Below are 17,437 nucleotides of genomic sequence, written 5' to 3' on the forward strand. Positions count from 1 at the left end.
ACCATAGTTCAGCTATTGATTGACTACGGAAATGGATAAAAGCCCCCCATCCAAACAATGACTATCATCAGCGCAGGTAAGAGAAAAAAAATAATTTTAGTTTTTATCGCCTACAATACTGTCTTACTCATTTTATAGTGCAGTACATTGATTATTGCTTTCATTTTATGGATCAATGGTCTTGTTAGATAGTAAAATTCATGTTAAATTGCTGGAACGGATTAATCCGTTTTGCATTACTTTCTATGGGAAAGCACGCCTTGGTTTTGGAACACTTTGGCTTTGGAACGGACTTCCAGAACGAATTAAGCTTGAGAACTAAGGTTCCACTGTAGCCCCATTTTGCAGTACTTAGCACCTCCAAAAGGAGAGAGGTCCACCAGGGCAGAACTCACCTGGCTGCTGATTCCAATGGCTACATCTCCCACCTTGGCGCCACGAAACTCTCGGATGTGGAGACTCTCCCCGCTGAGCAAGCGGATCTCAATTTTCACTCCTGGAAAGCAGAAATAGAGAGCTAAGCATTTACTTGCCACCTGAAGATAACATTCTATACATCTGACAAAGCAGTTTCTGGTCCATTAAAGATCATGCCAAATAAATCTATCAGGACGCTTTCTGGCTGTCGATATTTTCAGGTGGGATTTGCTCACCTACTGCCAGATTGCACAACTCACTCACTTTCCCCAAAGATCAGACTTCTTTGTGATAAGAGCAATGGCAAAATGCACTGAGAAATGCAAGGTAGCCTTTACAAAAACTTATGGAATATGCAGAAAAGGCAAAGCTTACCGGAAAAATAAGAAACCAAGGTAACAAAAAGAATGGAAATAAGTTTATGGAATATTTACAAATAAACTGCAAACAGGTAAGAACATTGGCAGGATTATTGTAATAACCTGCAGGTTTTTTTAATAAGAGTATATATTTAAAGTACATGAATAAATGAGTAAGTTAAGTTCATTTGGAATATGCAGAAAATAAAAAAATATATATTTAAGAAACCTCAGAAAGAGGGAGAAGGAACTGTCAAAATGATTGTAAAGTTACTGAAAGGTATAAAATTGAAAACCATAAAAAAGAGAAATGCAAGGCAGCCAACTATATCCTGGTATTTGATGTAAAACGAATTTTGCTCCCAATTCTAGTGTTTATTAGTTTATTAAGAATGATTACACGGTCTAATTAGCAATTAGTAATTCATGTGCCAATGAAACACACCACAAAATGGAACCGTTTAACGCAATAGTGCCTTTGGCAAGCAAATGCAGAAGAAGCCATTTGGCCTCTGGCTTGCTTACTACCGTATGGACCGAGAACAGAACCTACCATCAAAGTAGGTGGGCATATCTGTATTCCTGCTGAGATGCAGCCAGCTGTTCCAGCTGTTGCTCTGCCCATCTGTTTGGCTGTTCCACGAACCCACTCCAGAACTCATGGTTTCCTTCAGGCTCTGAGATGTTTTCAATGAGTCCTAGAGAAACAGAAAGCGATAGCAATGTCATTCTTCCGCAGGCACATCAGTTGGCTGCCGGGTCTAGTTTCCAATGCCCCACGGTATGAGGATCACTTCAGGTAGCCCCCCTCCCAGGCATGTCTAAAGGACTGGAAACCTGGACAAGACATAGAATCTGGCACTTCTCTCACTGCCGGAACAGTATGAAGAGAAAAAGAGGCACCTGCTAATATAATAATAATAATTTATTATTTGTACCCCGCCCATCTGGCTGGGTTTCCCCAGCCACTCTGGGCGGCTTCCACAGAGACCAAAAATACACTAAAATGTCACACATTAAAAACTACCCTGAACAGGGCTGCCTTAAGATGTCTTCTGAATGTCAGGTAGTTGTTTATCACTTTGACATCTGATGGGAGGGCATTCCACAGGGCGGGCGCCACTACCGAGAAGGCCCTCTGCCTGGTTCCCTGTAGCTTTGCTTCTCACAATGAGGGGACCGCCAGAAGGCCCTCGGCGCTGGGCCTCATATCTTAAGAATATGAGGTATGAGGACCTAATATCTAAAGGAAGCTCACAAGCAGGACCTGGGAGCCAATAATAATAATAATAATAATAATAATAATAATAATAATAATAATAATAATAATAATTTATTTGTACCCCAGCCACTCTGGGCGGCTTCCAACAAAGATTAAAAATACATTAAAATGTACACTAGGAGGAAGTGAAATCTCTGGCACCTGTCCCAATTTCTTTCTGGGCCACACGCTAAAGGTTTTCACAGCTCAGAGGGAGGAGATGCTTCTGGGACCAAATCAGGGAATTGGCACAATGCAAGGAAAAAGAAAACAAAATTCCTTCCAGTAGCACCTTAAAGACCAACTAAGTCAGTTCTTAGGGACGCAGGTGGCGCTGTGGGTTAAAGCCTCAGCGCCTAGGACTTGCCGATCGAAAGGTTGGCGGTTCGAATCCCTGCGGCGGGGTGCGCTCCCGCTGCTCGGTCCCAGCGCCTGCCAACCTAGCAGTTCGAAAGCACCTCCGGGTGCAAGTAGATAAATAGGGACCGCTTACCAGCGGGAAGGTAAACGGCGTTTCCGTGTGCGGCTCTGGCTCGCCAGAGCAGCGATGTCACGCTGGCCACGTGACCCGGAAGAGTCTCCGGACAGCGCTGGCCCCTGGCCTCTTGAGTGAGATGGGCGCACAACCCCAGAGTCTGTCAAGACTGGCCCGTACGGGCAGGGGTACCTTTACCTTTACCTTTTAAGTCAGTTCTTGGTATGAGCTTTCGTGTGCATGCACACTTCTTCAGATACACTGAAACAGAAGTTTCCAGACCCTTCTATATAGTGAGAAGGTGGGGAGGGGTATTACTCAGAAGGGTGGTGGGAATGGGTGACTGGACATACTGGAACTATGGAAGGCACCGCATTGAGCCGCATGAAATGGAAGTCCATCACTGGAACCAAGGAAAAAGGTAAAGGTAAAGGACCCCTGCACGGTTAAGTCCAGTCAAAGGCGACTATGGGGTGCGGCTCTCATCTCACTTTCAGGCCGAGGGAGCCGGCCTTTGTCCACAGACAGCTTTCCGGGTCATGTGGCCATGCTGGCCACACCGCCTCTGGTGCAATGGAACACTCTGACTGATACCAGAGTGCATGGAAACGCCATTTACCTTCCCGCCACAACGGTACCTATTTATCTACTTGCACTGGTGTGCTTTCGAACTGCTAGGTTGACAGAAGCTGGGACAGAGCAACAGGAGTTCACTCCATCACGGGGATTCCAACTGCCGACCTTCTGATCGGCAAGCCCAGGAGGTTCGGTGGTTTAGACCACAGTGCCATCCGCATCCCGGCACAATGTAAGCAGCCCACGGCTCCCTCCTGCTTGTCTTCATGTACTTGCCTTCTCACTGGCATCTGACGGGAGAGCACTGTCCAGGCTGAGGCACAACAACATCTGCTCCTGCTCCTCCAGAGAGAAGGGCTGAGACAGGCTGTTTCGAATCAGCTCTGTGGGAAAGGAAACAGGCTACAATGAAAATGGAGGCCAAAATATCACCCTGTAACAGCCCCTGGCCCTCAGCAAGTTCCAGATTCCCCCCCCCCAAGTGTCAAGTGGGGTCGTGCCATGCAGCTCTGCCCCATTTTTCAGAGAACTACATTTGACTGATTTTGGAACACATTTGCCAAGTACTCAATGCAGTTTTAAACAAATCCTGTGCATATTTTTATCACCATTTAACTCCCTAACCTCCCGCTCTCTTCAGCACAGCCTTTCTCATTTCAAATGCTCCATAAAAGCTCCTCCTGCTAATCAGTATCTCGCTCTGTCCGCCCATTTGGTGTTGCCTCATTTACACAGCGCCTCACCAATAAGCTTGCATCAAAAGACCTGAGCAAGGCTCTCAATAAATAAAATCAACGTGTTATAGTGACAACTGGCAGCTCAGAAGATGAACTGCACTGAGCTAGGAATCAAAGTCCAGATATAAGGCCATCTGGAGGGGAAATGGTGGGTGAAGGAAGGGTTCAGCAACCCCTCCCCATACAGCTTCTCTGCTTAAAACTGCAGCCTCACCATGCTGCTTTCCACAGTGGCTTGGCACCACTTATGTTAGGAGACATCGGCCTACAGTCGTAACAGATACTTCAGCCACGAACCAGATGATTCTTATGTGCAACGACTGAGTCCACAAAGTTCAAATCATGAAAAAAATTTCCTTGTTTTAAAACAGACCTACATCTGGGACTACAATTCCCATCATCCCTGACCACTGGGTCTTGTTAGCTAGGGATGATGGGAATTGTAGTCCCAAACATCTGGAGGCCAGGAGTTTGCTTATGCCTGCTTTAAAACAACAGCAGCATATTCTGTTTCCTTCATGGAAGGCTATTCAGTGTTATTTTTCATATACAGTGGTACCTCTGAAGTCGAACAGAATCCGTTCTGGAAGTCCGTTTGATTTCCAAAACATTCAGAAACCAAAGCACGGCTTCTGATTGGCTGCAGGAAGCTCCTGTAGCCAATCATAAGCCGCGTCGGACGTTTGTGTTCCAAATAACATTCGCAAACCGGAACACTCACTTCTGGGTTTGCAGCATTCGGGAGCCTAAACATTCGACTCACAAGGCGTTCGGGATCCAAGGTACGACTGTATGTATATTTTTAAAATCATGATAGGATTTATTCTACATGGATTTGAAAGAAGACTCAATACACTGTGAGGTTCCTTAAAGGTACAGAGAAAGACAAGAGCAATGATCTCAGCAATATAACAAAGGCGCTGTGGAAATCAGCTATACCAGATGCAAATCATCCTAAACCCAAAATGGCAATGAACTAAATCAAAAAAGCAATGGAAATGACATGGGGCCTAAAGAGCAGCTGGAGAAGTGCAGATAACACTTCTCCTACCTGAACCATGATGGGGAAGAAACCCTATCCTTCTGAAAAACCCTCGCCCCTGCTTCAATAAAATTTAGCAATGTGCCATTGACAAGATATGGAATTCAACAAAGATTCCCTTTTCAATACCTGCAGTAAGTGAAAGGAGCCCAATTTATCGTTTTAACCTTGAAAATGGAGATATTCAGTGCTCTGAGATGGTTCTTTTAAATCGCTATGTCCCATCTTATCCATGCTTCCTTCTATTCTGCTACAACCACCCGGGCACAAGATACATCGGCGCCGTGCATAGATGTAACTCCATCCCTCCTTTTTATCTTTTAAGCACACACCCCTTCCTTGCCTGGTCCTCCAACCAACCAATAGGAAGCAGGTAATACTGCCCTATACGTACAACCCTTTAAGTCTGGGGCAGCTGAACTGCACACAAAGAACTCGCTAGGCAGGAGACTTGAGAGCAAGATGACGAATAAAGGCACATTTCCAGAGAGAAAGACGAGAAGCGCAGTTCGGTCATTACCAAACTCCAGCTGCTGAAGCTCAAGTTCAAAGGATGTGGTTCTCCAGTCTGTCAAACTGCCCCTCTTGGCGCTGAGAGGCGGCAGGAAGCAGAGCTGCAGAGAGTCGCACGGCTGCATTAGTTCCTTGCACGTGCTCAGAGGGGTGAACTGCGCCTTCTCAGCCAGACTGTGGCGGGGAAGTGGGAGGGTGTGGCCTTCGGGAGGCTCCGGAATTGGCAGCGGTGGGTCTGGGAGACTAGGCTCTGGGGCCAAGTGTAGGCTTCGGGGTTGTCTGTATTCTCCTCTCCAGGGGCTCTTCAGGCCTCCCACTGCAAAGCGAAGGGGAAATGTTAGGTCAGAAGAAAGAGAGAGGAGGGAATCCCTCTGCTGGAGGGAATCACCCAGAAGGTTTCGTTTCTTTTCAATCCCAGGTGACTGCCATTAAGTGAAGAAAAAGGATACATTGATGGGATGGCCATTTAAAGCTTTACCCAGTGGCAGAGAGTGTGTGTGGTGTGTGTGTGTGTGTGTGTGTGTGTGTGTGTGTGTGTGACCTCAAGTCTGAGGGCCAAATAAGGCCCCCAGATTTCTCTGCCTGGCCCCTGGAACTCTCCTCAAGCCACACCCTTCCCTGGTCCTGTTTCACCCCAAAGTGTTTTTTTCCTAGCTGCAATTTGTCCTTGACATCTCATGGCTCTGGCATGTCTGGATGGAGGTGTGTGTGTGTTTAGAAGTTAGCCTATGGCAGAAAGGCAAGATTTACATCCACAGCTCTTCCCACCTTTGCCTCTGGCCTCACCTGCCACACACAGTGTGTTAAAGCAAACAGGTTACAAACGCCTGGAATTCCTGTGGCTAAATTATACCTGCTGTAGCTGCCGTACCTGGCCAAAGGCAGTCTTTTTAACCTGCCTCAAAACAGCAGCCTTCCCGTTCGCTACACCACCAAAAGCCCAAGTTGTAAAAGTTGCCTGTGACGTGTTACGGCAGGAACAGCATTTTGAAAATAAAGGCACACTCCCTGCTATCTGGCGGGAATGCGCAAAACAAGGGTTGCAGAATTGGGCCCAATATGCTTGACGTGTGGAACACCATCAGCTGTGGATTCAAAATTTAAGGACAGTCAAAAACCCAAGTGTTATGTGATTGATGGGGGAGACCCACCCTCAGTCACAGATGATGACAGCACTTAGGGACTACCTCTCCTGGTATGCCCCATGGAGGACCTGATGGTCTGCAAATAACAACACCCTTAAGATTCTGGGCCTCAGGGATATTAGACTGGCCTCGATCAGAGCCAGGGCCATTTCGGCCATGGACCCGGGCTGGTGGAACATTCTCTCATAAGAGACCAGGGCCCTGCGAGATTTGACCTCCTTCTGCTGGGCCTGCAAGACGGAGCTGTTCCACCAGGCCTTTGTATAAGAACAAGCATGAAGGAGGTTTCCCAGCCCCCTCACGGTCCTGATAATATCAGTGGAAACAGTTGGTCCTGGCGAGTATTAACTGCTTTCAATTTTAACCTGAGGATTGTCATTTGTCCAGTTTTAACTTTAATTTATTTGGGATGTTTTTTAATCGATTGATTGCTTGTTTTCATGCATATTGTATTATTTATATGCTAGCCGCTCTGAGCCCGGCTCCGGCAGGGGAGGGTGGGGTACAAATAAAAAAATATTATTATTATCATCATTCTAACTCACAGCACAAGAACCGGATCTGCCTAGCACCAACATCCAAGTAATCCTATTAAAGCCAACGCAGCAAGCATATGGTGGCGGCAGCAAATAAAGCACATTGTATGCCGCAAACAGCTTTTTGTCGCCAGCGAGTTGTTGGGCTCTGGTAATCCACCACTTGTTTAATAGCTGTAGGAAGTCCTCACCCTTTTCAAGGGCCGCACAGGCTTTCACCCTCAGCTCCGCTGCCGAGGCCCGTTGAGCCGGATCCTTCTCAAGACCTGCCTTGATGACATGGGCGGTGGATGGGTGGCAGGAGGGTGGGATTTCTCTCAGTGGAGGTGGCTCTTTGGCTATCTGCAATACAGAAAACGCAGGGAAACGTCAGGTGTCAGAAGCGGCAATGTCTACCAGAGAAGAAGGAGGCAGGTCTGTTATGGGTCAGGTTATCCACATGATCCTAAAGAGGGCTTTTTTAATAGAAGATGATGTGCCATTGGTTTATTACGCCTGAGAAACTATTTGCAATGTACAAATGTATTTCAAATGTTTGCTGGAAGTGCCAAGAACACAAAGGGACATTTTGCCATGCCGTGGTGGACATGTAAAAAGGCTAAAAAATATTGGATACAAATACGTACGCTGACACAGTCAAACCTCGCTTGTCAAATGTAATCTGTTCCAGAAGCTTGTTCGGCTTCCGAAATGTTCAACAACCGAGGTGCAGCTTCCAATTGGCTGCAGGAGCTTCCTGCACTGAAGTGGAAGCTGCGTCGTACGCTCAGCTTCAGAAAAATGTTCGTAAACCGGAACACTTACTTCCGGGTTTTCGGGAGCCAAAACATTCCTGAACAGAGGCGTTTGGGAACCGAGGTTTGCCTGTACAGCAGATTTTAAAGGTTAATATTAACTGTAAGCCAGAACTCTTTCTTTTAGGGTTAATGGACACATCTGGAAAAGGACTATGGAAGATTACCCCAATATATTAGTGTACGCTCGGGTTGCGATCGTGATCCGTGTGGAAGGCACATTCGCAACCCGCAGCGCCGCATCTGCACACACGCAGGTTGCGATTCGATGCTTCTGCGCATGTGTGACCGCCGAAACCAGGAAGAAACCCGTTCCAGGACTTCCAGGTTTCAGCACATCTCTAACCCGAAAAAATGCAACCTGAAGCGCCTGTAACCCGAGGTATGACTGTACAGTGGCAGGACTGTTATATGCACAAAGATGGAAAGATACAGACCCACCCACTATAGAGGAACGGAGGATAAAACTACAGCATCACAAGGAGACTGCAGAGAAGTTGAAGAAACCGTTTGCCATAAGCAGCCCCAGAGGGAAGGTACAGCTGCGCCCTGGAATGCCCTCTTCCGCTTCCTTCCACCACTGATGGACCTGGGAGGTCCCTCAAGGAAAGGCACTGCTCACCTCTCCAATGTTTTTCTTTATTATTTATCCATCAATCAATCAATCCCTCTTCCTCTCCACTATACCCTTTCCTGCACTATACAGTGGTACCTCGCAAGACGAATGCCTCGCAAGAGGAAAAACGCGCAAGACGAAAGGGTTTTTCGTTTTTTGAGTTGCTTCGCAAGATGATTTTCCCTATGGGCTTGCTTCGCAAGATGATTTTCGCGAGTTTGCTTCCTTTTTCTTAAAGCCGTTAATACCCAGGGAATCCGCGCTCCGCAAGACGAAAGAATCGCAATACGAAACAACTCGCGGAACGAATTAATTTCGTCTTGTGAGGCACCACTGTACCCTATACCCTACATCATACCTAAAGATGGAAGGGAGATCCCAAATGCCAATATGCCCTTACTAAATCAGGCCAGCCCACCTGCACGTCTGCGAAAATGCAACTTACCTTGAGGCACAGAGGGTAGTTGTAGTACTGGGTCCAGGGGTGGCAGCCGTTCAAGAGATGCAGCATCATGCAGCAGCTGCTCCAGACATCTGCCTTGGAGTCGCAGCGCTTCCCCATCACCACCTCGGGTGCCAGGTGGGTCTCTGTGCCAGGAACATAATCCCCTGGAAATGCAATGGAGGAGATCTGCTCTCTAAGGTCTTGTGCAGAAGCAGCCCATGCACAGGCGGTTCTTAAAGGGGAAAGGGTAGCAGTTTGGACCCAAACAAGAGACCTGGGGTAGTGTAGCAGACTTGAAGCTGGACTAAACTCCCGGTTTGTGGAATGCTCTCCCCAGAGAGGCTTGCCTGGTGCTTCATTATCCACCTTTAGACGCCAGGCAAAAACATTCCTCTTTAACCAGGCATCCAATGCCCTTTTAAAATGTATTGGGTGGTTTTTGTTTTGGTTATGTGTTTTTATATTGTGTTTTTATCTTGTGAACCGCCCCGAGACCTGCAGGTATAGAGAGGTATATTATTATTATTATTATTGTTATTATTTGACAACAGTGGGTGGAGGACCTGAGCGAAAATCTCTGCTCAGTTATGAAACACTGGGGGCCCTTGCCCAAATCACAATATCTTGGCCTAATCTATCTGGCAGGGATGTTGCAAGGATACAGATGTTTGTGTGTAATCAGGATTCCATGATCTCTTAGATAGATAGATAGATAGATAGATAGATAGATAGATAGATAGATATGTCATTGATATCTTAAGGATGTAAAATGAGTATTTTAAATTGTAAAATAGAAAATTTAATAAAATTATTTTTATTAAATTTATTAAATTTTCTATTTTACAATTCAAAATAGTCATTTTACATCTTTAAGATATCAATGACTTCCCTTCTTCTCTTTTTATTTTATGTATCATCAATCCCTGCATATTTTACAAAAACTGTACCATTCAGTATTCCATTACTGTATCCATCAAAACATGTTTACACTGTTGAATTTATCTTAATGCTGCCAGCATTTTCAGCTGTATACAATTATTTCCCAAATATTCAATCAACGTTTTCCAATCTTCTTGTTCTTATTCTGTATGTTAAATCTGAAAGTTGTGCATATTCTGTCAACTTAAGTTGCCATTCTTCTTGGGTTGGGACTTTGCTCGTTTTCCATTTTTGGGGCCAGGATTGCATGATCTCCACCAGCAGGACATAGCTGACTACCCATGGTAAACACAAGGCTGTCAAGAGCACATGTCTCTCTAAGTTTGTGTTATGCAGCTGTTTTGTGACTGGCAACCCCAGCACTCTCAAAATCTGAAAAGTGCCCATTAGTCCAGAAAGGTTGGTCTCCTCCGTAAAACCTAGCACTGGATCCCACCCCTACTTTATTGGTTCTCGGCTTTATAATAGGATGGGGCATGGAAGACACTTTGAACATTCAAAACAACAACACATAAATGCTAAGCATTATTGCTTTGTTTCATTTTAAGAGAAGCCATTATCTAGCGCTTATGTTCACATGGATATGTTTGAAAGTGTACATATAATGACTGCTCCTGAAATCTCAGAAGCCAGAGGGATAACTGAGCAAGATCACCGGTGCTTGGGAGGTGGGCCTTCAATGCCCTTGCCCTTTGGAGGCCAGCAAAACCAAAATAAAACTATGCAGAAAAACTCAATTTGTGTAATTTATACAAGCTACAAACCCCTAGTTTTCTTGGCACAGAATATAGACCCGCTGGGAGCAGAAATTTATCTATTCGGCATGGATTACACAGAACCCCATTGATGCTTAAATATAATGCCAGAAGAAGTAGAGGGGGGTGCAGAGGCCAGATGGTGGCATATTTCATGCGGGACTGGCAGCGGATAGAGCGGGCACACCTCCATGATTTTTATTACAAGGCAGGCTAAGGGCATTTAAATGAAAACATGCGAAGCAGCCTAAATATAGGCTCGGGGCATATCATCAACCTTTTGCTGAACTGACCGTAACTCACCCGTCATCAAATGCTTCCCCATGCCATCCGGGGGAAGGTGAGCTGCATGACCAAAGTCGCAGAGGACAGCGTGGCTTCTGTCGCCGGACAGGAGGATGTTGTCAGCTGGCAAGGAAAAGGTCACAATGGTTTGCCTGCCATCGAGATCCAGGCGCGTCCCAATAATAATAATAATAATAATAATAATTTTTATTTATACCCCACCCTCCCCAGCCAAGGCTGGGCTCAGTGTGGCTAACAAGCAATAATAAAAACAAGTTGAATGGATACAACTTAAAAACAAGATTAAAATACAATTAAAATATTGAAACATTAAAATATTAAAATGCAGCCTCATCACAGGAGGAGAAAAGAAAAGGAAAAAAGAAAGAGGGGGAGGGAATCAAATTGGCTCCAAGCCAAAGGCCAGGCGCAACAACTCTGTCTTATAGGCCCTGCGGAAAGAAATCAGATCCTGCAGGGCCCTGGTCTCATGAGGCAGAACGTTCCACCAGGCCAAAGCCAGAGTTGAAAAGGCCCTGGCTCTGGTTGAAGCCAATCTAACTTCATTAGGGCCCGGGACCACTAGGATGTTGCTATTTATGGAGCTTGAGGCTCTCCGTGGGGCATACCGGGAGAGGCGGTCTTGTAGGTACAAGGGTCCTAAGCCGTGAAGGGCTTTAAAGGTCAAAACCAGCACCTTAAATCTGATCCTGTACTCCACTAGGAGCCAGTGCAGCTGGAAAAGCACTGGGTGAATATGCTCCCATGGCAGAGACTCGCTGCTGCATTCTGCACCCGCTGGAGTTTCTGGGACAGCTTCAAGGGCAGCCCCGCATACAGCAAATTACAGTAGTCAAGCCTGGAGGTGACCGTCGCATGGATCACTGTGGCTAGGTCGGGGCGGGAAAGGTAAGGGACAAGAAGGATTCAAGCTTTGAGCAACAACAAGGCCTGGTTCTTTTTTCAGATGAGAAACCCGTGTCTCATCCGTGCTGCTTTAGAGCAGGAGTGGAAAATCGCAGGACTGACTCTTCCTCCGCACGACCTTCCACAGCGGCAGAAACTAGTGCCGCTGGAAGAAGGCTAAGCGAGAAATCCTTCTCCTTGACGTGTCGTTTGCGGGGTGGATAATTCTTATCAACCATGTCAGAAATGGCAAAGCCAAAGAAAGGTGGGCAACCTCAGCGAGAACTGTGTCAAAACCCTGCTCTCCACCCTCTCAAGAGCTACAAAAAAGCCAATCCACTGGGGGGAGGCCAGCTCTCTGCTACCCAGAAGCCAGTTCACCAACAAGGTATGTACCTTTCACATCTCCGTGGAGAATGCTGTGAGCATGAAGGTACTCCAGGCCTTCCAGCGCTTGGCTTAGATAATCAAGAGCTCGGTCCTCTGGCAGGTAACCGCGTTGCTTCAGGAGCTGGCCAAGGGACCCACCTGCAAGGAAGAATTGCTGTTATTTTATTTATTCCCTCTGTATCCCACTTTTTCCTCTAAAAAGTGGCGCACTGTTGGGCTTCATGGAATCCAATCCTCTCCCCCACAGCAGGCTGCCGGTAATAGACAAGAAGCTCTTACCAAGTCTTTTATTCAATATTCACATAGACAGGCTTAGAAATGCTGCCTCTAGGAGTAATGGTGCTGCTCCGAGTGGAAACCACCCCCATCTCTCTCATTATATGGTGGCTGATCTGTGCCTTCTGCCTCTGAGCTCTCTTACTTTCAATGCCCGCCAGGTTCTGGGAGAAGGGGGGTCTGGAATGCTTTCGAAAGTAACTGAGTCCATCAGCTGTCGCTCCCCACCCTGCTGCTGCTTCCTGCTCCTCTCACGGTATTTCCCAGCCTTTCCCCTGATGTGCCTCTGAGTTATGACCTCCCGCAAACCAATGTTGTAAATCTATACTGTCCTCCTCTTCTCTGGAAGGGCCAGGATGGGGAGGCGGTTCCCACCATTCCTCCTCTGTCCAGTCCCTGACACGCGCATAGTCATAGCGGAACTCGCCAAATGAAACTTAACCATGCTTAGCCGCTCTGCTGGTCCCCCGAATTATTTCCATGCCAGGTCTCATTACAGTGGTACCTCGGGTTAAGTACTAAATTCGTTCCGGAGATCTGTTCTTAACCTGAAACTGTTCTTAACCTGAAGCACCACTTTAGCTAATGGGGCCTCCTGCTGCCGCCGTGCCGCCAGAGCAGAATTTCTGTTCTCATCCTGAAGCAAAGTTCATAACCTGAAGCACTATTTCTGGGTTAGCGGAGTCTGTAACCTGAAGCGTATGTAACCTGAGGTACCACTGTACTTTGCCTATGCAGTAAACTGCAAATTGCTGCTGCTGCTCACACGGGGTTCTCTTTCTCTTACCTACCTTCCATTAGCTTCATAAAGAGAGTAATCCACAGGCCCTCCTTCACTGCTCCGTATAACGGGAGGACTTTGGCATGCACCCCTCCAGTGCACGCCATCAGCTCCTCTGCACGGAAGTTTTCGACCCGCACCTGGATTGAAGAGAGCAAGATGGCAGGAGGGGTCACTCTATGTTCAGTGGTACCTTGGTTCCAAAAGGGCTTGGTACTCGAACAAATTGGCTCCCGAACACTGCAAACCCAAAAGTGTTATGGTTTGCAAACGTTTTCAGAAGCTGAATGTCCGACGCAGCTTCCGCTTGAGTGCAGGAAGCTCCTGCAACCAGTTGGAAGCCACGCCTTGGTTTTCGAACGGTTTTGGGAGTCGAATGGACTCCTAGAATGGATCACGTTCGAGAACCAAGGTACCACTTTAATTAGAAAACAACGGTGACTACCTCTGGAGAGCTGGAAACAGAAGGCTTACTGAGGCCTAAAAGTGTGTATGTTGTGGGTGGAGATGGCCAACAAGCCGGTTAATGGAGAGTCAGGTTGGCAGAAGGAAGCAGGCCGCAGGTGACATGTGCCTGAAATGCAGATCTTGAAGAAACAGCTGCCAGAGGAGACCTGGAGACAGGGAAAGGAGGAGCTGAGATGACAGAGGGGTTCATGAAAACCATAAGGCAAAGGTAATGGTTAAGGTAAAGGTAAAGGTCCATGGATAGTTAAGTCCAGTCAAAGGTGACTATGGGGTTGCGGTGCTCATCTCGCTTTCAGGCCGAGGGAACTGGCCTTTGTCCACAGACAGCTTTCCGGGTCATATGGCCAACATGACTAAACCACTTCTGGTTTAGAGCACACGGAAACGCCATTTACCTTCCTGACGCAGTGGTACCTATTTATCTACTTGCACTGCCATGCTTTCAAAATGCTAGGTTGGCAGGAGCTGGGACCGAGCAACGGGAGCTCACCCCATCGCAGGGATTTGAACTGTCAACCTTCTGATTGTCAAGCCCAAGAGGCTCAGTGGTTTAGACCACAGCACCACCCACGTCCATAAAGAGAGCCCAGGGAAAGAAAGGGCTGTGAGCATTGACCATGAGAGCGCAGGGTGGCCGTGGCGGCGGCAGAGCTAAAGTCCACTGACTGATGTGCCCCAGCCCACCAGACTGTTGTTGCAGGGACGTAGCAAATAATAAACTCTCTGAGCCACAAAAATGGCAAGCAAGGAGGAATCTACAGGGGAGTCTCATGGCACATGTTGAGGCAGTATCGGGTTACTTTTTTCCCTTCAACACAAGCGTTCAAAATGCAGCCTGGTTGTGTGTGGGTTTTTTTAAGCAATTGCAGCTAAGGCCAAGAGTAGAGCTAAAAAGAAAGCAGATGGTGTATCATCTGGCCAAGCGCAGAGCTTGCTGAAGATAAGGAGGAAAATATGAGTCACTGGCGTGTTTGGCTGCTAAACGATAGCCGAAGTGGGTTTAGATCAGAACATGAGACTGCGGGGAAGGAGGAGGAGGAGAGTTCAGCATGGGGAGGGATATATCGAGTAAGGAGGAGGCACATAATTGGAGACTTCAGCCTACTGGAAGTGCCTCCAAATATAGGCACAGCAGGGAAATACAGCTCTGTCACCCGAGCTCCCCGGCCGGGCTTCTCTGGATCACTGTTAACAGCAGTGATCACAATGAGAAGATGAACGAAGCACTTCTGTGGCTGGAGCTGAACAGCCTGGGGTCTGGAGAGTATCTGCATGGGAGATCACCCGAGAAGCACGTGCATTGTGGAAAGGACAGGAGACAAATAGGTCGGCTAAGCTACACCAGTATCATATGAGGGCCGTACAATCAAATTGCTGGGAGAATTCCCCTACAAATCACCACCACTGCCCTGCCTGCAACCCAATGGGTCAGTGCGTCTGGCTGCTAACTAAAAGGTTGGCAGTTCGAGCCCACCCAGAGACATCTATGGCAGGATTCTTCTATTATTCTGTGAACACTGTGCAGGAAAATTACAGCTTCAATCGTCAAATTAAAGAATTCTCTAAAAACAGAAAAGACTGTTTATGGATGCGACGATAGCTGCGCGGATGTTACTAGCCCAGAGATGGAAAGAAGATAAAGTCCCTATCGGAGAAGAATGGCAGACTAAGTTGATGGACTGTGCCGAAATGGCAAAAATGACCGGAAAAATCAGAAATCAGGAAGACCAAAACTTTAATAAAGAATGGGGGGAACTTTTAACTTACCTTGGAGAGCACTGTAAACAGTTAAAGTCATTAGTGCGATTGCAATAACACTTGTAATGTAATGAGAACTATGGATGATATATAAATTGGGATGCTTATTTTTAAAAAGATGCAGCAGAAAAGGTTCAATAATGGGACCCATGGAGGGGAGGAGGGAGGTCCAGGGATTTGTGGGAATCCCAGTCTATGTAAGGTAAGAATGTAAATTTTAATATGCAAAACCGAAAAAGCAAACTTATCGGGTGGGGGGGAGAATTCTCTGCTGCTGCACTTCTGTCTTTTAAAATATTGTCTCTGCCACCAGTTGCACTCAAGAGAAATCAAGGCTATCAGTTTGGACTTTGTGCAAGAGCAGCCCTCCCCACATAGCTTGCATCCAACACCCACGCAGGGCAGGAGATTCCACCGCCCGGTGTCTCCAGGGCAACGCCTTCCGCCTTGACCTTGAGATCAGCCACAAACAAGTTGCAGCAAAGCGACTGCTCCAGCCCCAGCCCTCAGCAGCTCCGACAGAAAGGGAAGGAGCTTTCAGTTCCCCTTTTGATTTCGCTTTCCCTTGCCTCGGGCAGAACTGGGTTCGGGGCATTTGCATACCTTTTTGGCAGCACACTGAAAGCCCGTCTGCTTGTCCTCCATTTTGTACACTTCACCAAAAGATCCTGTGCCAAGCAAGCCTGGACATTTGGTCCAGTGGACGCCTTCGCGATACTCATAATCCACGGCTTTCAGTTTCTGAGGGATGGCAAGAGCAGTATGATAAGGAACAGGGGTCAAGGAAAGGGGGAAGAACTGCCAACGGCAGTGACAGGGGTACCGGGACATAGGCACTTCCGAGCCAGCCTGTTTAGCTAAAGTCATTTAACCCAAGAAACTGGCCACACATCTACAGGTTTTCCCTTTTCCACCAGAAGTTCTGGAGCAGTGGTTCTCAAACTTTTTTTTCCAGGCCACACTTTCAGGATAAAAAATTTCTCGTGCCACACCAACTTTTCCATTGACAAGAAATATATTGGAAAACCAAAAGAAACAACTCCAAGCAGTGCTTGATCTACAGCACAGAACACAGCTACTTTATAATATGATAATGGGACATCTTTTATGCAGCTACCTAAGCCTATGGGTCATTCCAAAAATGTAATTATAAACAAGCCTCTTACATACAGGCTCAGTGAGAGGTTTAAGCTTGCTTTTGCTGGCTAATCTGATTTATGTTAGGTCTTATCTGAGACAAACTCTCATCTCCTCACCAACACAAATAAGCGTTTCTTTTTTTCTGATGAGTTGAAAATCCCTGTTCACACCAATATGTTATGGAGAACGGTAGAATAGCCAATGCTCTCAAAGAAAGCTGTGGATACTGTTTCTGGTTGTCCCTGAATCTTCCTGCCACACCTGCCGTTCTCTCCTGCCACACCAGTGTGGCTCATCACACCCTTCTTGAGACTCACTGTCAACACCCCCCCCCCCCGCAAAATGCAATACCTTAAAACCACTCTTGAGGAGCCCTGCTTCCAAAGTATTTTGTGATGTCTGCTATCTGTCCCTAAGCTTACCCATCGAGTGCAGGAGAAGGATTGTTCCAATGCTGTGTATTCACGCCATGTGATCACTTTCCTGCCCCCATAGCTCAACTGGTTGGAGCGTGGTGCTGATAATGCCAAGGTTGCAGGTTCGATCCCCATATGGGACAGCTGCGTATTCCTGCCTTGCAGGGGGTTGGACTAGAATCAGCCTTTCTCAACCTGTGGGTCCCCAGATGTTGTTTAACTACAACTCCCATCACCCCTAACTAGCAAGGCCAGAGCTGAGGGATGATGAGAGTTGTAGTCCAACAACATCTGGGGACCCACAGGTTGAAAACCGCTGGACAAGATGATCCTCAACATCCCTTCCAACTCTGTGATTTTGTTGAACACTGATTTTATACGTATGAAATAAACCAGAGGAGCAAGTC

General features: G+C 46.9%; 1 protein-coding gene and 1 long non-coding RNA gene across 2 annotated transcripts in view; both read right to left on the reverse strand.

The window, feature by feature from the left end:
* LOC309354399 overlaps positions 1-17,437 on the reverse strand; it is a 266,088-nt gene that overhangs the window by 136,342 nt on the left and 112,309 nt on the right. The window lies entirely within an intron of this gene.
* The window catches only part of MAP3K14 (mitogen-activated protein kinase kinase kinase 14), a 36,891-nt gene that overhangs the window by 4,386 nt on the left and 15,068 nt on the right, over positions 1-17,437 (reverse strand). Inside the window, exons 6-15 of the mRNA XM_081883924.1 lie at positions 16,078-16,215; positions 13,259-13,388; positions 12,198-12,329; positions 10,914-11,018; positions 8,917-9,080; positions 7,253-7,403; positions 5,388-5,696; positions 3,365-3,471; positions 1,330-1,474; positions 396-496 (exon numbers count right to left, since the gene is read on the reverse strand). Of these exons, the coding sequence (XP_081740050.1) occupies positions 396-496; positions 1,330-1,474; positions 3,365-3,471; positions 5,388-5,696; positions 7,253-7,403; positions 8,917-9,080; positions 10,914-11,018; positions 12,198-12,329; positions 13,259-13,388; positions 16,078-16,215 (1,482 nt within the window). The remainder of the gene's footprint in view (positions 1-395; positions 497-1,329; positions 1,475-3,364; positions 3,472-5,387; positions 5,697-7,252; positions 7,404-8,916; positions 9,081-10,913; positions 11,019-12,197; positions 12,330-13,258; positions 13,389-16,077; positions 16,216-17,437) is intronic.

The sequence above is a fragment of the Podarcis melisellensis genome (genome assembly GCF_964234715.1).
Source record: "Podarcis melisellensis genome assembly, chromosome: 13".
NCBI lineage: Eukaryota > Metazoa > Chordata > Lepidosauria > Squamata > Lacertidae > Podarcis > Podarcis melisellensis.